The sequence below is a fragment of the Thrips palmi genome, unplaced genomic scaffold, assembly GCF_012932325.1.
Source record: "Thrips palmi isolate BJ-2018 unplaced genomic scaffold, TpBJ-2018v1 HiC_scaffold_18, whole genome shotgun sequence".
Lineage (NCBI taxonomy): Eukaryota > Metazoa > Arthropoda > Insecta > Thysanoptera > Thripidae > Thrips > Thrips palmi.
In genome coordinates, this window is record NW_023144627.1 from 9,965,324 (window position 1) to 9,988,013 (window position 22,690).

General features: G+C 47.3%; 4 protein-coding genes across 10 annotated transcripts; 1 reads left to right on the forward strand and 3 right to left on the reverse strand.

The window, feature by feature from the left end:
* LOC117645200 (kelch-like ECH-associated protein 1B) lies at positions 1 to 13,816 on the reverse strand. Of its 6 annotated transcripts, none has more exons than XM_034385222.1 (11): positions 7,029 to 7,325; positions 3,742 to 4,008; positions 3,506 to 3,619; positions 3,251 to 3,415; positions 3,019 to 3,168; positions 2,562 to 2,840; positions 2,297 to 2,488; positions 1,993 to 2,204; positions 1,686 to 1,891; positions 1,414 to 1,590; positions 1 to 1,329 (listed from the first exon to the last, which is right to left on the reverse strand). In XM_034385222.1, exons 1-11 carry the CDS (start codon positions 7,194 to 7,196, stop codon positions 929 to 931), a joined length of 2,331 nt encoding a protein of 776 aa, XP_034241113.1. In that variant the 5' UTR covers positions 7,197 to 7,325; the 3' UTR covers positions 1 to 928. The 6 variants fall into 6 exon arrangements, with proteins under 6 accessions (XP_034241113.1, XP_034241117.1, XP_034241115.1 ...); XM_034385226.1 differs by lacking the exon at positions 7,029 to 7,325 and adding an exon at positions 13,576 to 13,816 and having other exon boundaries at positions 929 to 1,329; XM_034385224.1 differs by lacking the exon at positions 7,029 to 7,325 and adding an exon at positions 12,788 to 12,832 and having other exon boundaries at positions 929 to 1,329.
* A 619-nt stretch (positions 13,817 to 14,435) lies between these two features.
* LOC117645207 (probable 60S ribosomal protein L37-A) lies at positions 14,436 to 15,809 on the reverse strand. Of its 2 annotated transcripts, none has more exons than XM_034385240.1 (4): positions 15,676 to 15,809; positions 14,762 to 14,897; positions 14,606 to 14,690; positions 14,436 to 14,527 (listed from the first exon to the last, which is right to left on the reverse strand). In XM_034385240.1, exons 1-4 carry the CDS (start codon positions 15,676 to 15,678, stop codon positions 14,476 to 14,478), a joined length of 276 nt encoding a protein of 91 aa, XP_034241131.1. In that variant the 5' UTR covers positions 15,679 to 15,809; the 3' UTR covers positions 14,436 to 14,475. The 2 variants fall into 2 exon arrangements, with proteins under 2 accessions (XP_034241131.1, XP_034241132.1); XM_034385241.1 differs by having other exon boundaries at positions 15,622 to 15,734.
* Positions 15,810 to 16,042: 233 nt separating this feature from the next.
* On the forward strand, positions 16,043 to 20,568 carry LOC117645199 (phospholipase A-2-activating protein). Its single transcript, XM_034385221.1, has 12 exons — positions 16,043 to 16,510; positions 16,848 to 17,041; positions 17,124 to 17,357; positions 17,454 to 17,595; positions 17,678 to 17,839; positions 17,925 to 18,059; positions 18,138 to 18,318; positions 18,397 to 18,634; positions 18,720 to 19,001; positions 19,137 to 19,289; positions 19,375 to 19,646; positions 19,724 to 20,568. The coding sequence occupies exons 1-12, from the start codon at positions 16,380 to 16,382 to the stop codon at positions 20,012 to 20,014; spliced, it is 2,415 nt and encodes an 804-aa protein (XP_034241112.1). The 5' UTR covers positions 16,043 to 16,379; the 3' UTR covers positions 20,015 to 20,568.
* LOC117645204 (pre-mRNA-splicing factor ISY1 homolog) lies at positions 20,560 to 22,658 on the reverse strand. Its single transcript, XM_034385231.1, has 7 exons — positions 22,465 to 22,658; positions 22,007 to 22,029; positions 21,697 to 21,860; positions 21,407 to 21,610; positions 21,175 to 21,324; positions 20,981 to 21,099; positions 20,560 to 20,906 (listed from the first exon to the last, which is right to left on the reverse strand). Exons 1-7 carry the CDS (start codon positions 22,465 to 22,467, stop codon positions 20,709 to 20,711), a joined length of 861 nt encoding a protein of 286 aa, XP_034241122.1. The 5' UTR covers positions 22,468 to 22,658; the 3' UTR covers positions 20,560 to 20,708.
* Positions 22,659 to 22,690: the final 32 nt, after the last annotated feature.

The window sequence follows — 22,690 nt, forward strand, 5'->3', positions numbered from 1 at the left end:
TTTCAGAGCAATAAATATCAAATTTTAATTGACAATCAATTACTACATGAGAATCATGAACACTAGGTGGGTACAATAAGGAATGACAAGGGGGAAAACGGAAACCTCCTTTCCGTTTACATTAATTGAGGGAAGTAGACAGATATTTGGACATAGTAAAGAGTGTACAAAGTGGTTGGAAAAATAAACACATTTCCTAAACAAATTTTGGACATTCATAACAATTTATAAAAAAGGATCGAAAAAGCCACCATAATCAAACCATAATGAAACACCACATAGGAAATGGGGGTCGAGAGGCAGACATGTCCCCCCCCCCCACCCCACCCAATTGGTCTTTGAGGTCAAGGACCACTGACAAACATACAAACAAAAATGCAAGTGTAATAGATACCCGAGGTATGTGGTGTGGCGGCCAGGTATCAACATGCAGGTAGCAGCAACATTATCACTTGGCAACTATTGCTAAAATCAATATCTTTTGACACATTGGCTGTACCCAGAGAAGTGAGCAGAGATTTGCATGAGCGCATCAATATCTCATACCAACCATCATGAGAATATCACAGGTAACAACTTTGGCTATATTACAAATTTCTTAAAATATATTACGTAATCATAGAAAACTAGATTTTTCATCAATGACATAAATATAATGTACAGTTAGGAAGGAATGGGAGTTACTATCTAATACATATGTACATCAGGTAAAGTAATATAAAAATACTTTTACAAGTGGATCAATTTTTTAAATAGATGGTAGACAGTACATTGAGAGCACTTACCAGAAGTTCTTCAAAACCCTTACGATTTCAGAAACTTCACCCAAGAAATCAGATCAAACCGGTTGAAACACAATATATCAAATTTCAAAATTAATTTCACCATATTTTGGTAACACCACTGATAAATGTTTTATCTTGAGGGCCTAAGGGCCAAAGGGAGGACTAGGGCCGGAACCATCCGGAAGTCCCCGGCCAGGGGTTAAAAATGGGTTTGAAGACGCACCCACACCGTTAGTCCTTGGTTCAGTAGTGAAACCGTTCGCACTGTTCATGTTGCTTGCACCATTCACACCATGCACTCCATTTAATGATGATCCAGTTAAAGCACTTAGAGTATGGCTCGGGCGAGTACTGCAGCCTCCAAGGGATGAGTCTGTACTCAACGCATGCTCATGCTGGTCGCAATGAATCACACACAGATGGTACGATACAGCTGAGGCATGACCCGACCGCCCAGAAGTGAGAGGCTCGCCCTCATCCCAGACATCTCTCAATGGATCATAGACTTCAACGATTGACAAAAAGGAAGAACCATCATATCCTCCTGAAAAGAAAATAGCAATCAGATATCATTGTGCTACAGCAGTTTCACAATAGGAAGGAAAATTCTGTTGTCTCCATTCCTCACCCATGGCATATAATTTTCCATCAAGAACAGTGACACTCAAGGCAGAGCGAGCAATTCTAATTGGTGCCCGGAATTCCCATGTGTCAGTTTCAGTATCATAACGCTCAACTGAACTTAATTGTTTGGATCCATCATATCCACCAACTATGTACACATGATTGTTGAGAGTAGCAACACCTAATAGAGGAAAAAGAAATTGTGATGACCGCGCTAGATTTTGCAAAAAGTAGGATCAGTTTAAGGTACATTGACTAAACTAGCAAATTACTCACCAGCTCCACTACGGGCGACACGCATAGAAGAGATGGGTGTCCATTCATTGTTCTCTGGATGATAGCATTCAGCACTGTTAAGTCTCAAAGAGCCATCATAACCACCCATTGCATACAGCATTCTGTTAACAACAGCTACTCCCACTCCTAGCCGCTTTTTGGCCATGGGACAAATCAAGGTCCACCTGTCTTCATCTGGATCATACCTGTTTCAATAGAAATAATAAATACAGTAAAAAGATAAGATTTGAGCTGCATCATCCTCCCATTTAACTGACCGGATGATGAGGCAAAAAGGCAGACATACCTTTCAACGCTATCATGATAGTCACTTCCTGAGGAGCCCCCCACCGCGTACAGATACCCATCCATGACTGCTACACCCACCCGATTGCGAGGGGTGGTCATGGGGCTGCAGGGACGCCACTGATCTAAGACTGGATGGTAACGGTCTACCCAGTCTGAGTCGTAACTGCTGCCAGGAGCATTGTTTCGCCCACCAACAGCGTAAAACATACCCTGGAAGTTAACAAAGTAGCACCATTTAATGATGAAAACTGAAATGGCAGAATGTGCACAAGCTAATCAAGCTTGAGCATAGACATTCTTACCTTCAGAAATGCACCACCAAGTCCTGACCTTGGTACTGTCAGTTTTGCAAGAGGTGTCCACGTTCTATCGTCTGCATTGAAAGCTTCTAAAATATCTAATGAGTACCTAAGATATCCACCAGCGATGTAGATAACTCGTGGTGTGTTGGGTGTCCTTTCTTTCACAACTGGCTTTTTATGTAATGTCATGTCCTAAAACATAAAGAAACAGCATAAAATTTTGAAGAAAGCATGTTTAAGAGTGTTTTGATTTCAGTGTACTTACCTTAAAGATTTGAGCTAGATACTTGCGGCATTGAGGCAGCTTTTTTAGTAAATCACAACTTTTCATTTGTTTTGATAAGAATGCAGGAGTAAGAAATTGACAGCGCACAGCTTGAAGAATGTGTTCCATTTTAGGCCTACGATTTTCTTCGTCATATTTAACCCACTGTAAAACTGCATTATAAACTTCCTGTTCATCCTGAACATTGAGGGCATCTTTCTTGACTAGAGCTACTAACTGCATAGCAGACAGTTGGAAGAATTCTTCTTCTTGACAAATCTGGAAAACAAATATTTTTTTACATTATTACTAATATTTAGGGGACCAGAAAAGGAAAAAATACATGAACAATTGGTGAAGCCAATACTAAATTTTAGGATCCCTTTTTTAAAACTAAGTTGATTTTAGAGTTGATTTTTGTGAAGGAAATAACAGCATACAGGAATTGAAGTTGTACCTGGCTAAAATGTTGTTCAATAAATTGGTTTGCTTTTTCGTGTAGCTCCTTGCAGCCATGCTGTTCAGCAAAATTGGCAATACCAATCACATTTGAGGGATCAAGTTGTCTTTCCAGAAATACACAGCAAGCACTAATAACATCTGGAACCTACAGAAATATTTAAATAAAAAGTTGTTTTTTTTTCACACATTATAACAGTAAATAAAGAACTGTAAGGAGCAATCTTTACTTGAAACATGGTAGCTGCGGGTAGGAGCTGGCAAACAGTAACTTCAGTGACTCTGATGACTCCTGTGTACATGAATGTAAGAATGCGCGCCAGGGTTGTTGGGCACACCCCCTGAAGTTTAACATGTGACATGTCACACTCTTTTAATCCTCCAGTAAACATAGCCTTAAGAGAAAACAAAAACAGTTAGCAAACTGTAAGGTCAAGTAAAAATGACAATGACAAGTTAATTGTAATGAAAGAAATGACACATACTTTAAAATAAGGGCTAGCAGATGCAAGAACTAATTTATGCGCATGGAACTGCTCCGATCCAGCTTGAAGGACGACATCGGTTAGCATATGATGACTTCTCATCATGCACATCATCTAAAAACACAGCAAAAAAAAAACAAACAATTGTTTAATAAAAGGAGCAATTTATTTTCAAACATACAACAATCAACAGGATATGAAACACGTCAAGGCGGGCAATGCCAACATGTAGCTACCTTTAAAGTGTCTCCTACATAATTGGTCATGTTGAAGTACATGTCGCCGAGGTCCGAGTTCTTGTCGATGGAGTAGGCCGAGCCGCCGGGCGAGGTGAGGTTCTGCAGGCCGTCGCCGCACAGCGACAGCGGGCTGGCGTCCATCATGGCGACCCCTGTGCCTGACAGTGTGCCTGACAGTGTGCCTGGGGATGCGTTGGCGGTGGGGAAGGTGTCCATGCGCAGCGCTCCAGGCGCTCCAGGCGCTCCTGCCCAGCCGGGCGCTCTCTGGAACACGGAAAGCAAAGTCGCAAGTCACGGGCAAGTCGCCACAAGACGACCGCAAAACCGCCGAACCAAAAACAGAACCCAGAAAGCCGGTGTGAAAAGGGAAGACCGCGTACCGGCACGGAGACGACCGGCACGCAGGGCACTCGCATTCGCGCCATGCCGACGGCCCACAGTGGGCCAGAAGACCGGTGGAGGCGGCCAAAACTCCAGACGCGTTTTTAGCTCCAGAGTCGCTAAACAGGCCTCGAACCGAACGTGTGACCCCACCAATGGACTCCTCGTTCGGAGAGCAATCCATTGGTGGGGTCACACGTTCGGTTCGAGTCCCATTTAGCGACTCTGGAGCTCAAAACGCGTCTAGAGTTTTGCCCACCTCCACCGGTATTCTGGCCCACTGCGCGGCCGGCGACGGTGCCCCCGACGCCAAACGCACTAGGGTTTAGCGGTTTAGCGCTACAAACGGGCGCAACACGGTACCAGCGCGGGGCCCTCGAGGCTCGCGGAGGCAAAGGTGCCAAACGCGGGGGAGGGGGAGTTTTGTGTACAGTAACCAGGTCCACGCCACTGATAAAGAAGACCCCGTTTTAGGCGCGGCACGCGGTGCACGCGGCGTGGAGCTAGCGCCCGCAGCGCCGCGTCACCGTCACCGGGAAAGGGAAGGGGGGAAAGGGGAAATCCCGGCAGGACTTCCACGCCGTCATGGCCGTCACGCAGGTCATCCCCGGCCGCACCCTTAAAACCTTACGAAGCATTTTGAGCATCAATAGTTACAAACTAATTTACTTTGTTATACAAAGAAATAGTTCGTAAATGACGATGTATTTTCTTTGCAAAGCTTACGAATGCTCAACATGCTTTGCTTTAGCATGCTGCTTTTCTTTGTAAGGCCTGAAATAGTTTGTAAGGCTTTCTCAGTGCGGCCATGCGTCTGCGACGCCACGCTGCTCGGCAGTGTCGCTTCCCATTCCGATTTATTCGCGACTAAATAGCTCGGGAGCTGACTCGCCAGCCCACAGTCGATCAGAGGAGGCACGCCAGGCCCCGCGAATCGACGTGGACCGTCTCCCGTCGCCCGCTTCAGCAGACTGATTCCGAAAGACGCTCACCCCCCCCCCCCCCCCCCCTCGCACTCATGGGGCGTCCCGTAGAGGTTCGGGGGAGACGGCGCGATGAAAACAACTCGCGCAATCAGTCTGCTGGCTTCGGAGACGTCACAGGTCCGACGCACACCTGCCGACCCGACAGGGAAGGACAAGGCATGGTGGGGGTGCGGCGTGTACCGCCCAGCCCAGTGAGTAGCGAGCAATAAGAGCCGGTTCTGCGATGTCTCGGCTGTCTCTGTCGCACTCACGGGGAACGCCGCCAGGGCGCGAGAGAGATAGAGCGACGAACCGCTCTTCAGAATCACACAGCTGCGGACCCCACTCTGCTCTAGAGGGAGAGGGAGTGAGAGGGAGGGAGAGTGAGAGGGAGGGAGGGAGAGAGAGAGAGAGAGAGAGAGAGAGAGAGAGGGGGGGGGGGGGAGGGGGGGAGGGGAGACAGAGGGGGAGAGAGAGACGGGGGGAGAGAGAGACGGGGGGAGAGAGAGGGAGAGGGATGGGGCGGGGCAGGCAGAGGTAGGGAGAGGGGTGAGAGAGAGAGAGAGAGAGAGAGAGGTATAGTGCGAGAGAGAGGGAAAGATAGAGAGGCGGAGGCAAAGAGAGTGCAGCTTTGGTTGGCGACAATGCAGGGGGGAAGAGGGCGTGGACGATGCACACCATGCACCTGCTGCCAGCTCTCAAGAGTGCCGGTGCGTCGTTGGTCGCAGGACAACGGGAGGATCGGCGATCGACCGCGACCTTGGGCTGCATGAGGCGGCATGGCCAAATGTGCCCCGTCACAACACATGTGACGGGCGAGGCGCGGCGGGGCGCGGCATTACTCAGCACTCCGCGGATGGCCGAGTTGAGCCGGCGCTGCCGAGCCGAGCGCCGAGGGCGCCGAGCCGAGCCGAGCCCTGGAGCAGGTGGCGTGCAGCGCGACGCACTGTCGTATCGCCTCGTATCAATACCAAATCAATGAGGCGTGAGATCAGCAGAAAAAGAAGGCAGCCCCTCGCCGGCGTGGCCGACGAGTGGGCAGTGACGTCCGACGTCCCGTAAGTCGCAACTCTTTCGAGCAGGGTTGTTAAAGTTAATTTAACGATTAACGACGATAATCGATTTTCAATAAGTTAATTTAACGGTTAACGCTAACTCGATAACATCTTGCAGACCAGTTATCGTTATCGAGTTATCGTTAACACGATTCCGGTTAACTTATCGATTAACTAAAGTAACTAATTCCCCAAAACGCATGAGTGTACGCTAAATTTATCAGAAAAACGTTTCTGACGTTCGTACTTTCGCGCCTCCGGCACTCCTAGTTGTATTTATTTTCTAACTGAAAGATACGTCATGCATACCTAATAGTCTAATTCGACTTTCTTTTGGAGATTCAATGTTATGTTTTATTATCCCTCATTCTCTCATCCATTTTAAACAAAAGTTAGTTACTTTTAACGATTTTCGTTAAAAGTAACTTATCGGTAACTCGATAACGTTGCCGAGAGGTGTTAACGTTAACTAGTTATCGTTAACAGGGGTCGGAAATTAACTTAACGATAACTCGATAACCAAAAAAATTAACTTTAACAACCCTGCTTTCGAGCCACTCGAGCGCCGACATGACCGGCAAACCAAAGCGCAAACTACACTGCTGCAAGCCCAGAGAGCGGGCCGTCACGGAGGTTGGTGACGTTTGGGGGCGGAGGGGGGAGGGGGAAGGGGCGTGTCGCACTAGTCCACTAGTCCGCACTCCACCCACCCCTGCCCCGTGGACATCGTGGACCTCGCGCCTCGCGCCGGGCTGGGAGTGCCGGGGAGGGAATTCCCCTCGGAGGAGACTGCGAGCCGGGCCGAGTCCACGCCCAGTGCGGCCTCTCACTCGCACACTCACAGTACAGGGACACCAAGACGAGAAGCACATTTTCTATTCACCATGGTCTGCCGGTCGTATTCGAACCGCGGTCCTCTTGCTGCTCTGCGCGCCGCTAGCGACGCCCCGCGCGGCAGGCTGTGCGGGCTGTGCAGGTCGTCTAGGCTGTACGGGCTGTGCAGGTCGTGCAGGTTGTGCGGGCTGTGCAGTTTGTGCACCACGCGCGTCATGCCGCCTCGCCGTGGCCTGGCTCCTGCTTCGCTTCTCACTTCACGCCTTTCGCTGCTGCGCCGCTGCGCCACTACACTGCTGCACTGAGGCGTGTCGACGCCCCGCCCGCTCCGCCGTCCGCCCGCGTCGCCGCGTCGCGTCTGAGGCGCGAGCGGCGCGAGGCGCGACCGGGCCGCCTAGAGGGCCGCCGCGGCCACCGCCACCGAGCCCACCCACACCCCCACGGCGGCCGCGACGCCACCGGGCCGCCACGCCGGCCGGGCCCGCGACTGATTTGAGCAGGTGCGTGAGGGGGAGGGGGAGGGGGCAGAGGAAACGTCAGCCCACTTTGAGGATGATCCCGACGACATAATGCTACATCATGGCATTCGTGCGTGCGGCGCGCGGGAACGACTTGCGGTGTGCGGTCGCCGCGCAGCAGACTGATTCCGAGTCGCTCTGTCTCTCTCGCACTCATGGGGCGTTGCGTACGGGTGCGAGAGAGACAGAGCGACGACTCGCGGAATCGGTCTCCTGTGGGCACGGTGGGCCTTCCCTCGCTGAAGGCCCTGACGGCGCTGCACTGCCAGCCATGCTGGCGGCCTGGCGGCGGCGGGCGGCCGGTCCGGGGCTCGCGCCGCCCTGCCACCAGTGCCCCTTCCCCCTTGGTTATCACACTGGCGGAAAAGAAAAACGTTTCTCGGCGGAAAGAGTTTGGCACGACGGATGCGCCAGGAAGGGAAAACCAACGAGGTGGACGGACGGGCAGACAGACGGGCACACTCACACAGTGATAAGGCAACAGGCGGTCGGTTGACTATGACTCGGCATTTCTGGGCCAGCCGACGCAGCCGTGGCTATACTGACTCTTGTATACACCGGACCGGTTTGCGGCGCGGTGCTGCGCGGTGCGGGCGTGCCGCCGAGCTGGCAGGCAGAGCGCCGCCCGGACCGAGCAGCCAGCAGCCCTGCCCAGCAGACGACAGCAGAGTGGGCCAGAGGACCCGTGGAGGCGGCCGAAATTCCGGACGCGTTTTGAGCTCCAGAGTCGCTAAATGGGGCTCAAACCGAACGTGTGACCCTACCAATGGATTGCTCTCCGGACGAGGAATCCAATGGTGGGGTCACACGCTCGGTTCGAGTCCTGTTAAGCGACTCTGGAGCTCATAACGCGTCCAGTCTTGGCCGCCTCCACCGGTCTTCTGGCCACTGTGGACTGTTGCTGAAAGTAAAGATCGCCGGCCGAGAAGGTCCCCGTCCCCCCTCCCCGATCGGTTTTTGGAGCGACGTAGTTCAAGATCGGTCCCCGGTGATAAGCCGCACGGCGCACGGCAACCCAGAGTCATGCCCAGAGTCATCTCGCTGCCCTGCCCGGCCCTGCCTCTCTCGCACCCAAACGGCGCGCCTCCTGGGGTTGACAGAGACAGAGCGCCGAAACGACGTGGAACGACGCCGCTATCGCGAAGTCTTCGATTTGTGGCACGAGAGGCCAATCACTCGTGCCAAATCGCGATGGCGTAGCACCGCGTAGTCCCGCGTGGCACGCCCCGCACGCCCACACTGACAGGTACTGACACCGCCACTGCCGCACTGACGCAGCCCCGCGCAGCCCGGCCGTAATCTGCCGCCTGACTCCGAAGGACCATTGCGCCATCCCGTCTCACTGCCTGGCACTCAGGGCGCCCCGCCGCCCCGTAGGGATGCGAGAGATACAGAGCGACCGGGCGGCTGCAATCAATCGCAGAGTGGCATCACTCTAAATCCCAGCATCGTGAGTCACATCTGAAACCCTAGATTACGCCAAATCAAAAGGCTCCAGCGACTTCTGGCACAGACTCATTCAGATAAGTCGCTCTGTCTCTCTCGCACCCATACGGGACGCCCCATGAATGCGAGAGAGACGGAGCGACGGAAATGCGGCTCTGTGGGAACAGCGGGCAGCTTGACTAGCAACACTGAAAACGTAATGGTCGGACACATGGTCAAAATTATGGCGTGACAACAAGTCACGCCAAAAATTGGCGTGACACGAAATTCACGCCGAAAACCGGCGTGACATGTGAGTCACGCCCTCATTTGGCGTGAATGGCAACGCGTTTTATGAGACAAGTCATGCCAAAAAGCGGCATGACAAGAAATTCACGCCAAAAATTGGCGTGAATTTTTGAGTCACGCCGATTTTTGGCGTGACATTCATGTCATGCCGTTTATTGGCATGACACTTTATTCACGCCCCTGCAGCGGCACGAAGTCACGCCGATAGATGTTCAGTGAACTGCCGATCGAAGCAAGCCAAGTGCACGCTTGTGCACCATCATCCCCAAACCACCTGCGAGTGGCGCGCGAGGCGCACAGTGGGCCAGAATACAGGTGCAGCGGCTAAAACTCTAGACGCGCTTTGAGCCGCCGAGTCGCTACGTAAATAAGACTCGAAACTTTCGTGTGACCCCACCGAAGAATTGCTCTCCGAACGAGGAATCCATTGGTGGGGTCACACGCTTCGTTCGAGTCCCGTTTAGCGACTCTGGAGCTCAAAACGCGTCTAGAGTTTTGGCCGCTGCACCGGTCTCCTGGTCCACTGTACACATCAGGTCCAGCTGCGAAGCAGAGCAGCGCGAAAGGACCAGCTGGCCGGTACGGCGAGGCGAACGCCCCCTGGCCTCTAGAGCGAGGCGGGACAGACTGCGTGTCCGGGCCTCGCGTCGCGTGCGAGGAGGTAAACACTGGTGCACACCTGTACACACAGGCCCTGTGACACACGTAAAAGAGATCCCGTTTTGGGGACAACTGTGACAACATTGTAGCACTTTTAATGTCGCAATTCACATAAAATATGACAATGAGCAGATTTTCATTCATTTTATAAACCTCTTAAATCTGTTTCGTCTTGACAAAAGAGCTTCTTAGCGATATGATTAATGCGCATAATCGTCAATGTGTCTATTGGAGGATGAGAAAGTGCATTCTGTGTCGGTTGCGCGATACTGCAGTAGTTCCGTATATGTTTAGATCAACGAATAGCCTGACAAAGCGTGACTAAAAAATTTGATTACGTAATCAGGACGGTCACCGCCCTCCCCCCTTTTTAATCAAGCGTAAGCCTTAGCTGTACCCCCCCCCGCCCCTATAAGTGATTACGTAATATGTGGAAGACCCCCCACGGAAAACAGCGAAATACCGAGTACGTAGCCTGTGCACGATTCATCGAAGTGCCAACCCCACGCGCCGTGACCGCCGCACCAAGCAAGCGAGTCTACTACGAGTCGGCGACAGAAGTCCGTGTCTGCAGCCGCCGAGTCGTGACGCTTACTCGTGCACGCTGAAAACATTACGAAGTATTTTGAGCACACATGATACAAACTAATTTACTTTGTTATACTACGAAGAAATGGTTCGCAAATTACGAAGTATTTTCTTGAAGTAAGCTTATGTATGCTTAAAATACTTTGTGAGAACAAACTGCTTTTGTTTGTAAGGCCTAAAATAGTTCGTAAGGTTTTCTCAGTGTGCCGCGAACGAGTGGACGGGACTGCCACCTGTAGCGCCTGCGAGGTAGGCCAGCGGTCCGACCCGCGCCTGCAGATTGATTCCGCAGATTCCGCCCACCGCATTCGTCGCGCTGTCTCTCTCGCACCTGTACGGACTGTACGGGGCGCCGCATGAGTGCGAGAGAGACAGAGCGCGGGCCACCAACACGACGCACGGTGACGACAGCCGAACAGCGCAGCGCAGCAAGGCGGCGTCTCGTGACGAGCACAACAACAAGATAGCGGCCGGCAGGAGCGCCGCGCACCCGAGACCCTCACTTCGCCTCAATCATGATTCAATGGGTCTATGACTCTCATGTCGACACGGCTAGCGCCTCACGTGCCGGCCCACAGTGGGCCAGAGCGGCCAAAACTCTAGACGCGCTTTGAGCTCCAGAGTCGCTGAACAGGGCTCGAACCGGACGTGTGACCCCATCAATGGATTCCTCGTTCGAAGAGCAACCCATTGGCGGGGGTCACACGTTCGGTTCGAGTCCTGTTCAGCGACTCTGGGGCTCAAAACGCGTCTTTGAGTTTTGGCCGCCTCCGCCGGTCTACTGGCCCACTGTGCGGCGCGGCGTGCGCCGTGCGGTGGCGGCGCTGAGGGCTCGGGAGGGACTTGGCGGGACGGATGGGCGACCTTCACTTCTGGTGTAGGAGTGCGTCTAGTGTGTAGGGCGTCCACGCACTCAGGTTCGCACCCGGACCCTTGAGTGAGTCACAGCGTGGGGGGCCACGCACTCGTACCGAAAGGGCCACTGAATGAGTCACTGTGCGTATCTGGCTATCTGCCGACAGGTGTCATCATATGGGGACGAGTCTGACCGGTTATCAATCAAACCCAGAGCCGAGGCCGACCTCACATCGTCCTCAACATACGAGACCGGCGGCGGGCACGGCCGGGCACGGCTGCACCGCGCTTCGGCCGCCTGGGCCGCGGCCTGGGCCGCCTCGGCGTTCGCGCCCCTCCACCGTGCACCACCGAGTCGCCAAAGGTGTCGCCTGGTTCCACTGGCATCGGTCATGACTGGTGGGAAAACAGGACCACCCGGCCCTTTTCATGGCGGTCCTCCCCTGCCAGTGGAGGTACTCCGCGACGCGAGGGACCTTTCCAGTGTGGCGGCAGGGAAAACCCTCGGGCGCGGGGTACCGCCTTGGAGTAATACTGTGGGGAGTCCTAACTGGCGCGGCGGTGGGCCGAGCTGTCCTGACGAATGCTAGAGAGAGAAAACCACTCGGCCGGAAAGGCACTCCGTGAAACCGACCGAATTCATCGATGCTGATTACATCCCGTCCATCTCCTTCGCCTTCTAAATCCATTTTTCAAAACCAGAACTTTCTAAGTTGACCCAGTCAGGAGCTATATGGTGGCAAAGTTCAGAAACTATCTCTTTCTCTCTCTACGATTCGCCGGACACCTAGTACCACGCACAGAAACGCCCTGAACTCCGAAACGGTATGGGTTAGCTCCAATCTGTTTGCATCCCGTAAATCCTCACTCTTTTTGTGACAAGATGAGCTATTGGGAAAGTCTCTAAGTTGAAAATCAAGCCTTCAGGGCGTTGGCAAACAGAAAGGTGCAGCTCTAGTTAGGACTCCCTAACAGTATTACTCCAAGGTACCGCCGCGACCAGGACGCGGCGTGTAGACGGCTTGTCGATTCGGCAACGCACGATTCAAGGGAAGAGTCCGAGAACCGATAGGTCTTCCCGGGACTCTATGCCGGTTCTAGGACTGTCCTAGTCCTGGAACCAATCGACAGGTCTTTCTGTAAGTAGTTCTAGAACCTGGGGGCTCTCTAGGACAATAGTGACGCGCGACCGAAACGAGCAAGCACCAGGCATGCGGCGAATAGAGAGGGGGAGGGGGCATATTTCACTGGAGACACACATGCTAACTTTGCAAGCAAAATGGGTACCATCCCTTGGGAACACCCTTTGCCTGAACTCCGATGCAGACCTCAGGTCAGGACAATCCACCGATCAGGCAATCCCCCAAAATGCACACAGAAACGCATACACCTCAAATATTCGCCACCTGCACTGAACAAATTTAAAGAGAGCTGAGAAAACTGCCCTACTTACAGGTACATCAAACTCTACGTTAAGTCTCATGAGACTGTAATGAAGGACTGCGCAAACTCAGTGACAGGTTCACGCCCGAAGGAGCCAGGCCTTATCAGGGAGATGTCTGATAAGCAACTGAAGTCACAACACTTTAAAAAGTTCCATGGACTCTGCGTACAAGCGAGTGGGGGAAGAATGAGAATGAGGATCCCGCATTGCATCCATCCACTAAACTGCACTTACACTGACCTCGAAATGAGAGCACTTTCAGTGTTTAAGCTCGCAGGCCAGAGAAGTTTTCATTTGCGAAGTTGAAAAGCTGTGCGTCTGAGGGGCATGCCAAAAGCTCACACCACACCAAGCATAAGGTGTGCTATCAATGAAACAAGAGTACATCAAGTGAAAGTGATTCCCAATTTTGGTCAAGGATGAATGAATTTGTCTTACACAGAAAAGAGAATATTTTTAGAGGATCAAGTCTGATGGCGATAAATCACAGCTTATCAACATCTAAGAGCAATAAAATTAATAATTAATGACAATACTCATAAGAGATAAGGTTAGCAAACAAAAACAAAAAAAGTATAAAGATTCGTGTTTAAAATAATAGCAATAAAAAAGGTGCACTTATAAAACGCTCGTAGGTTCATTCGAAAATATCAGAACGAATAATCGCAGAAATTTTCTTTCCTTTCCTTGAACTACATTCTCTGTTGATAACTGAGATAGGTTAGGGGGTCCCCTATTATTGCTACAGCTGGAGATTAATGCTTCAACCTCCATGATGTTTGATTCGCTGTACGCACCTGCAGCACCTAAAATCCGCAGAAGTCGAACAAAATTTTTCTACGAGTGGCGTGTCATGGCAACTACACTCCATCGAAACGATATCATATGCACGTCGAACTGAGCTCACGTTCACTACACACACACACACACTGACGTAGAGCCACAGCCACACACACACGTGCGGACTGACTCGAGCTCGGGCGCGCGCGACACTGCTGTTCCCCTCGCAAGCATGTCGAATATTAGCCGGTTCTGTCAGGGCGCGGGTCGGTGACTCCTGCCCTGCCGACTCTACGCGCGTTATCAACAGGTGGACCTACTCCAAATCTTTTCGTACCCACGTGCGGCGGGCTGGGCTACGAGTTGCGGATACTGATCGCACCCTAACATACGAGTTCTGACAAACTTATAGTGCGGGTGTGCGTACTGAGACCTCCCAAATGTAAGTTCTTGTAACCAGACACAATTGAGTATTAATAGTGATACAAACAACACATTGATCTGGTCAAGAAAAGTCTAATTTGGATTCCAATAAGTAGCATTTCACAACTGTAGATAAACTTGACAGATCCAGACGATTCATACTAGTCTTGAAATAAGCATCAGAGAATAGAATTTCACTGACTCAAAATGCTCACCTTTAGAAGATGTAAAATCCAGATGATTTGTGCTAGCCTTGAGTTAAGCAGCAGAGAATTTATCTGACTCTAAATATTCAGTCTTTCAAAATTACAATAAAACCATTCACTCTAATACATACTAGTATCAACTCTTCCACCTTACTTCTGACACAGTATCAGTGAAGAATTGACAACAGGCTCCAAGGGTCAGGTCATGAAGGATTAACAGAAGTTGGTGTGGCAAATTAAAAAGCATAGAATTTTTAATTTTTTTTATTATGAGACAATCATGTAAGTTTACTGGTTAGACTTGCGGGGAAGAGCCCTACCGCCCTCACGGAAGCCATTCCTACAACAAAATAATTTAAATTACAAATTTGATACAAAATAGAATAATGAGCATTTAAAACATTAAATTATACATTACCTGAAACGCCTCCTGACAATCCTGAGGTGCCTCATACGGCCAGTACCAGTGGTCTTCCTCCTCTGGGCCTTCACCGACCAGTTGACTAAAATACAAAACAGTGCGTTAGCTATGGAAGTAGGTACACATTGAGTTAGCTCATGATTGGTAACTTACAGTGGCGGAGCTTAGCAGATGGGTATCCGCATTGCGAACAAGTGGACTTCTGGATGTGGTAGGATGATCTGCCACAACGACGGCACAATGTGTGCGTCTTATTGCGCCGCTTACCAAAGCTGGAGGTACCCTTAGTCTGAAATCAGAGAGAAAGGAGGATTAGAACAAATACTTTATAACTAGGTCTAAGAGACACTTGACAAGCAGTGAGAATGTCAAGGCACTTCAAGCAGGAACAAAGCTGTTTACATGAACAGAATGGGACCAAAACACTCAAAGTTGATACATGACTGCTGTGCAGAATGGCTCACTGCCTCACAGAGACAAAGAATATGAAGGAAATGGCACAAATGACAAAGGTTCCAGGGAAACAAAATATCCTACACTACAGAGGAAGCTAGTGAGAGCTATAACCTCAGATGAAATAAAGACATATACGGGAAGTCTCAGAGAAGCTAATAGTACGCGACGTTTAAGTTACTGGAAAGACGTCGGATCAATTTAAAGACCTGGCTTCGCAGTAATAATACAATCCAAGTACCTGCCTCAATTAGAGGTTAGTCGGCACTGAGGTTATGCATAACAGAAATGGAAATTCGACCCAGATCTCCGAAAACAAACAGAAAACCAACAGTACCAAGTAGAAAGATCGCTACAGCAGAGTTGGTTGTGAGTAAAATGATTTAAATAACGACTAGTAGGCAATCGACATGAACGAAAAGCCGCACATGAGGGTACAAGGGGGCTCCTACGAAACAACCCCAATAACTACACCATGAAGGAAAACTACGAATACTACTGAGATTTCCAGCGTCCTAAAGGCCTGAAGAATATTTTGAGGTCTTCTTCCGTGCGCTTACCATGCTGATGGATACAAATTAGACCGATAAAATGCACTATTCGATCCAACTCACCATTTTGAGATGCGAATGTTTGGGAAGGAAGTACACTAAAGAAACGCCTTGTCGAAAACCGCCGTCGACGACCGGCCGGTGAATCCGGAAATGGCAGGCCGGCAACAGTGGCGTCAACTAAACCAAGCGAAGGGCCAAAGTAGTATGGTCTTCAAAGTGGGACGAAAATCGTGAGGAAAAATCCAATTCTGTTTAAGTTTATTTAGTTCAAAACATATTGTGTCCTTACAAAGTACAGAACACTTTTTTCCCTAGCGGATGAAAGTTTCAAATTTGTTGAGGGAAGGATGGCTAGGCCGGAAACAGAATTGTCATCCGCTGAAAGCGCGCGAAAAGGACATTCGCTTGAAAAGATACACAAAAGAATTTACTTTGTTTCTCGGTTTCTGAGGGAATAACTTCCATTACACTCTTGCACTCTGGAACTAATTTATCGCTCTGATTAGGGATTTCAGCCACATTCGAATTTGGAAAGCATTTGTGCCAGTGGAGAGCAACGGGAACGTCGCCCCCTGCCGACGCTGAGCCGCTGCCGAGCCGTGCAGCCGTGTGTCAGCATTGTTGACGGTTGCAGACGGTTGCGGTGTACCTTCCCAAAGTATTCATACTGTCCTTAAAAGTCCCACGGCAAATGATTCAAGTGACGTGTGCTGTAAATATCTGACTTGACTACACGATAGATTGAACCGAAGGCGACCAACGACATGTCTGAGTATAAACTCAGCTGCTCTCTTACGGGGCATTCCTTGGATGTCCGGGCGGTTTGCACCGCTCCCGACTCCTCTATTATTTCGGGATCTAGGGATGCCACCGCCAAAGTGTGGCGCCCAAATGGGTAAGACAATTTTTAAGCAACTGATTTTTTACTGTGCGGTATTTTTTTTAACTTGTATTACATTTGAAGAGGTTGTCGCCTGATAAACCTAACCTCAGTTAAAGCTGACAGTTTTGTTGATTTACTTGGCATGTTGCTAGAAACTCCTCCTTATATTGGCTTTGAAAACTAACTATCTTTTTTTTGGTACTTTATATTCTAAAATGAGCTATGCACCACTAATTATATGACCAAAACATAATCTAGATATTTAACTTTTAATGTAATTTCACTTTTTGTTATTTTGTTTTAATGAATGAAGCTAGCACCTTGTTTCTACTCTACCCTCTGATTCCAGAATCAACCCAGGTTACCATGAAGCCCAAACATTGAGAGGACACTCGAACTTTGTGACCTGTGTTTGTTACTGCTCTCCTTCGGAATCATACCCAAATGGATTAATTTTGACATCTGGTAATGATAAAAACATTTGTGGGTTTGTAGCGGAGCAAGAATCTCCTCTCTTCACCCTCAAAGGACACACTGACGCAGGTACTGCTGTTTTAAAGTTTCATCAGCGGAGGGGAATACCTCGGTTAATATCGGTAACTCTGCATTTCATGTTGTTTTACAGTCTGCTGTTTGTCTTTGGGAAGAGAACCCGGCACAATTTTGACTGCATCATGGGACAAAACTGCCAAAGTGTGGAACTACACAACAGGAAAACAAGTTACAACTCTCAGGGGTCATGAACTTGCTGTGTGGAGTGTCATCGAAGTGTCTCCAGGTCGGATTGTCACAGGTGCAGCTGATAAAACAGTCAAAATGTGGGAGAAGAGCTCTGCAACTTGTTTGTCAACATTAACAGGTAATTTGAGCCATATGTTTCTCTCTTTTGTCCGATGTTTGGAAAATCATCCTCATCCAATTTTAAATACATTAATTTACTTTTTGTTTGTTCCAGGACATACAGATTGTGTCAGAGCACTGGCTAGAGTAAGTGACCATGAATTTTTGTCCTGTGCTAATGATGCTACTGTTCGTCAATGGTCGACAACAGGTGACTGTTTGGGTATCCTCTATGGGCACTCAAACTATATCTACAGGTGATGAAATATTCATTTTCTTAAAATATCTAATAGTCCTTTTTTAAATTATCTTCTCATAGTTTAAATTTTAAATTTTTAGTTTGGCTGTAGACCCGAATGGGAATGGTTTTGCATCAGTTGGAGAAGACAGCTCACTACGAGTGTGGAAGGATGCAAATGTTGCCCAAGTGCTAACTCTTCCTGCTCAAAGTGTATGGAGTGTGGCTTATCTTCCGAATTCAGACATTGTCACTGGATCAAGGTTTGTCTTTTGATGTTACCTAAAACAGTCTCTGCAAAATTTTCTTACACAAAATTTAAAAAAAATCTAAAAATAAATTTTGCAGCGATGGGGTAGTGCGTGTCTTTTCAAGGGACCCTATGAGGCAGGCAAGTGAAGATGTCCAGAAGTGTTATGAAGCAGAGATTGAAGCAATGTTTAAAGTTTCTTCACAGGAACTTGGAGGAGTGAAAATAAGCGAGTAAGTTTTCAATGAAAATAGTACTGGTGAAAATACCACAAGGAATTAACATCTCTAATGCTGCTTTTACATTTAAAGTTTGCCAGGCAAAGAAGCTTTGTTTGAACCTGGAAAATCGGATGGACAAACTAGGCTAATTCGTGAGGGTACCAAAGTGACTGTGTACAGTTGGTCTGCTGAACAGAAAGATTGGACAAAAGTTGGTGATGTTGCCGGGGCCAATGAAGAAAACTCAGGGAAATCATTGCACCAGGGCAAGGTGAGTTTCTGAGGCACTAATTTATCTTTATTTCAATGTATAGTAGTAATTGCCATGTTGCCCCCTTTAATTTTCTAGGAATATGACTTTGTGTTCAGTATTGATATCAAAGATGGTGTTCCTCCTCTGAAACTGCCCTACAATGTTTCTGAAGATCCATGGGTAGTCGCCCAGAAGTTCATCCATGACAATGACCTACCCCAGGCATACCTCGAGCAAATTGCAAATTTTATTGTTACCAATGCCAAAAAGACACAACAGCCAACTATTGCCAGTGCCCCTCAGGGGCAACCAGAGTTTTGTGACCCATTCACTGGTAATTGTTGATATAAGGCTTTGGTTGTGAGTGACTGTAATGATCTTCATATTGCATTACATAATCCTTGTATCGTGCTCCACAGGAGGCAATCGATACATACCAGGTGGTTCACAGGGTGGTTCAGCCAGTTCATCCGGAAACTTTGATCCTTTTACGGGAGGAAGTAGTTACGTTCCTGGCAGTGCACCAACTCGAACCGTTCCACCAGTTACTACAGCTGCAGGAAATTTTGATCCACTCACAGGTGGAAGTAGTTATGTGTCTAATGGAGCAAAGGTCATCAAAGACAGTGCACTTTCTAAACTCCACTTCCCCCAGAAATCGTATGTACGCTTTGATCAAGCCAACCTTAAAGCCATGTTAGGTGAGTTTGCTTGTTGCACCAGTCAGCAGGTTTTGTTTCTTTCAATGCCATCTGAATGTATTTTTCATTGCATTTCTGAAATTAGTTTCTAAAGTGTTTTGGTTTATGTTCAACTTTATGTTTTTGCTTGTTTAGATAAATTGCAAGAGCTGAACCAGAAGTTAGGTGGTGAACCTCACCAAGTTGAAGGCAATATATTGGAAAATGTAGTAAAGCTTGCTGAGCCCCAGAATTCTCTTGACTCAAGTTCCACTTTGATCCTGCAGAAAATCTTGAAGTGGCCTCAAGGTATCGAAGCTGTTATTGTGAAACACCATTGTTGGCATAATTTTCAATGCAATATTTACTCATTGTTCTTGATCCAATCTTTCAGATGTGGTATTCCCAGTCCTGGATGTAGCGAGATTGGCTGTTCGACATGCTAATATGAATCAAGAGCTGTGCGATGGCAAAAATGGCAAAGATTTCATGTCAATGTTACAGTTGTATCTACAGCCAGCTCCAGGGCCAAATCTTATGTTGGCTTTGAGGATAGTTTCCAATATGCTTGGGCATGCTCCTGGTGAGGCTTTAGTCACTCAAAATGCATTGTCCTTGCTGCAGCAACTAGATCAGTATACTCCACCATTTTCTAAACCGCTTGAGGTAAGAAAGTTTGGTGTGTTTCTCATTTGCTTGAGTTCCAATGTGTAGAACTTACTAACCTTCATTCTTCCTCTCAGGTTGCAATTGCTACCCTTCTCCTCAACTTAAGCGTTCTCTTTACAAGAAAGTCCGAGCTCTTTTCTAGTATTGATGCTGTTGGGGCCAGTTGCCTTCACGTCCTACCTCTATTCTCTGACAAGGAAGCTGTTTATAGAAGTCTTGTTGCCTGTGGAACTCTACTCTCCCATAAAAGCCAAGACTTGCCTAACTGGGCACAAGAATTGTGGCCTCATATTATTAGCATGTCAGAGAATGATGATGAAAGAATCCAAATATGTTCTCAGCAAATCTTAGCTATTGGAAGTTGATTGTAGTTCTGTTTTATTTTCAATTCTCTTCTGTAGATGATATCTGTATAGTAAGATGAGTTAGGCAGGTTGTACAAGATACTAAAACTGTTCACATGTCACTAGCTATGTATTTTATTCTTCCTCAGTTTTTTGAAGTGGAAGAGTAACACATTGGCACTTTCTCTTGATCAAAATTGTCAAACAATTTGAAATAGTGGAACAATTTTGTGTAAGTACCCATTATCTGCTCAATGGTTCAGCGTTCTTTACTAATCTTTCAATGTCTGCATACTGTTTTGCCTTGTCGCTCTTGTGTACTATTTGTGTACTGTGATTTCAATTACTGCTGTATGAAATCATCATATTTTATTAATAAGAATTTGATTTGTGAAACTGCACTATCACAACTGTGATATCAGATTAGGGCCTATGGGATTGTATATACTGTAGTATGAATTAATGTGTCAAATTTCGATTTTGAGCTTTATGTGCCTGTAACACTGACTGCTAATTCCTCTGCTGTTTCTACTGGTGGGGTGACAGATTCATAAATAAAACTTAGATACTTCTGACATTTTTTAATTCTTATCCTAATCCTGTACAATGCATTTTAAAACTGGGAAACACCCATGCTTAATATGGCATAGGAAATACCATATTTCATTCAATGTATCTGTCCTCAAATCCAGAATGTTTCAATAAAACAAATTATTCACATCCCCAACATTTCACTTGCTTCTTTTGTCTGCTTGACAAGGCCTTCACTTGCATACTTTTCTATGAGTTCTTGCTTTCTTCTTTCTAGAAGAGCTTGTTCTACTTCTTTCTGAGTCGGCACAGGAACATGTGCAATAAACCTCGGCTGATGAGGTCGATCTTCCCTATTTTCAGACTCCTCTTCATCTGAGGACTGTTACAATCATTATTAGCAAAGAAGTTCAACAAGATAAAATATAATAACCAAAATTCTGAAGCTGTACTTACATCACTTTCAGGGCCAACAGCATAAATATTTTCTTCTGGTTCATCTTCTGCTTTACTACTTTCCCCTTCCATTGACTCTTCTTTCTTTGCTTTCCATTCACTAACAGCTTTCTCCAACGCTAGAAAAGTGATTAAGTTCTTAATACTGAGACGATGCGATAGACTCAACCCACCAAGCATTATCAACATTTTACCTTTCTTTTCTGCAACCTCCTCAAGAGGCAGGAGGAGACCATCATCATCGTCTCTGTAGCCATAGTAATCTGCATCTATGTCTTTCATCATTTCACCACGAGTTTTGCGAGGAGGAGCAGGTGGTTCTTGTTCAAATAACTCCCTAACACCTAATGACAGTAATGATCAAGTTGAAGTAGTAGTTAAGGCAACAATCAAATATAATATGTAGATTTTTCAGTTAACACTTACCTGGTAGTTCCTTAGCAGCGCCAAAATACTTGTACCCTCTATTTCCAGGCACTTCTTTCCCTTCATGATCTAACATACGAGGACCAACTCTTCTGTAGTCTGGACCACCAAGGTCTTTAATCTGTACTTCCCAATGACCTTTTTCTCTTAATAATTTGTTGATTTCATCGTTTAAATCTCTTATACGAAATTCTCCAAGACCAGCTATTGAAAAAAAAGGTAAAACAATTGAAATACAGACTAGGTGTATTAGTTTTAAATTGTTATAGGATATGTAGGATATTACATACCATTTTGAATCTGAGCTACTTTTTTGGCAATTTCTCTGATGATTTGCATTCGCCATTTCTCTGCCTTCGCCAAGTCATTACATTCAGATGCGAGATATGGTCTCCTTTCTTGAATCTTGGGATCATCTCCAACTTGTGCTGCCCGCCAGCGGGCCAGCGTTGTCCTAAAATTGAAGAAAAACGAAATAAAAAAGAGCAATGTATGGAGGAGTTAGTATTAAGACAACGAAGTGGGAGCTTGATGAAGACAGTAGTTGTTCTTGGGAGAGACGTTGCAAGACAAAAATTCATCGTTCACTCTCATACTTACATAGCCTTCTCTGCATTTCGAGCCTGAAACAATGAAAAAATATTGGAGTTAATATATTTTACAAACAATAAAACTTGTTGAGAATAAGTCACATTGGCCATTGTCATTCAGAAAAAATTATATATGAAACATGGAATACTAGAATGGGGCAATGATTTCAATCAACTTGTACAAGACTGAAGTATGAAAGGATGTCAACCGGCTATTAAGTTATGGGCTTAAACCTGAAATTCACTGCATAAATGATAAATCATTCAGGATAGACGGAAAAAGTAGGAAATGTTTGAAAGCAAACACGACCCAATCAAGGTTATGAATTTCAGAAGGCGATAATGATCCATTACACTATTTTTCCAGCGGAGCAATTAGCAAACAGTTGGAAACGGTACAAGTAAAATCATTTAAGGAGCATATTTTTGCTGTACAGAGGGTATTTCTTGAGCGTGACATTTACGTACCATGGTGAAGTTGGGTTAAATCGCCAGACTCTGTTTGTTTGTGGTTTCGTTTTCGTTAGAAGGCTGAGTAACTTGTCAGCACAAATCTTCTGTCTGAAATATTGTTTTTCCCCGTAGCTTTTCGGGAAATAATATGTTTGAAACAAGTTCATCAAAATGAGAAACAATGTTGAGCAAAATCCTGGCAGGTTGTTAGATTTTAAGAGAGAAAGAAACCTCCCGGGGA

Bases quoted from the DNA above. Each gene is read 5' to 3' on its own strand.
- LOC117645200 (XM_034385222.1), bottom strand. From the start codon at position 7,196: ATGACGCGCGTGGTGCACAAACTGCACAGCCCGCACAACCTGCACGAC. The intron at 1,892-1,992 runs GTATGTCTGCCT...CTATTGAAACAG, and splicing joins TATCATGATAGCGTTGAAAG to GTATGATCCAGATGAAGACA. The intron at 1,591-1,685 runs GTGAGTAATTTG...TTCCTCTATTAG, and splicing joins TGTCGCCCGTAGTGGAGCTG to GTGTTGCTACTCTCAACAAT.
- LOC117645207 (XM_034385240.1), bottom strand. The intron at 14,691-14,761 runs GTAAGTTACCAA...TTTGTATTTTAG, and splicing joins ATCTGCTAAGCTCCGCCACT to TCAACTGGTCGGTGAAGGCC. The intron at 14,528-14,605 runs GTAATGTATAAT...ATTTTGTTGTAG, and splicing joins ATTGTCAGGAGGCGTTTCAG to GAATGGCTTCCGTGAGGGCG.
- LOC117645199 (XM_034385221.1), top strand. From the start codon at position 16,380: ATGTCTGAGTATAAACTCAGCTGCTCTCTTACGGGGCATTCCTTGGAT. The intron at 17,596-17,677 runs GTGATGAAATAT...TTAAATTTTTAG, and splicing joins CACTCAAACTATATCTACAG to TTTGGCTGTAGACCCGAATG. The intron at 18,319-18,396 runs GTGAGTTTCTGA...TTAATTTTCTAG, and splicing joins AATCATTGCACCAGGGCAAG to GAATATGACTTTGTGTTCAG.
- LOC117645204 (XM_034385231.1), bottom strand. The intron at 21,325-21,406 runs GTAAGTGTTAAC...TACTGTCATTAG, and splicing joins CGCTGCTAAGGAACTACCAG to GTGTTAGGGAGTTATTTGAA. The intron at 20,907-20,980 runs GTAAGTACAGCT...TGATTGTAACAG, and splicing joins CTGTTGGCCCTGAAAGTGAT to TCCTCAGATGAAGAGGAGTC.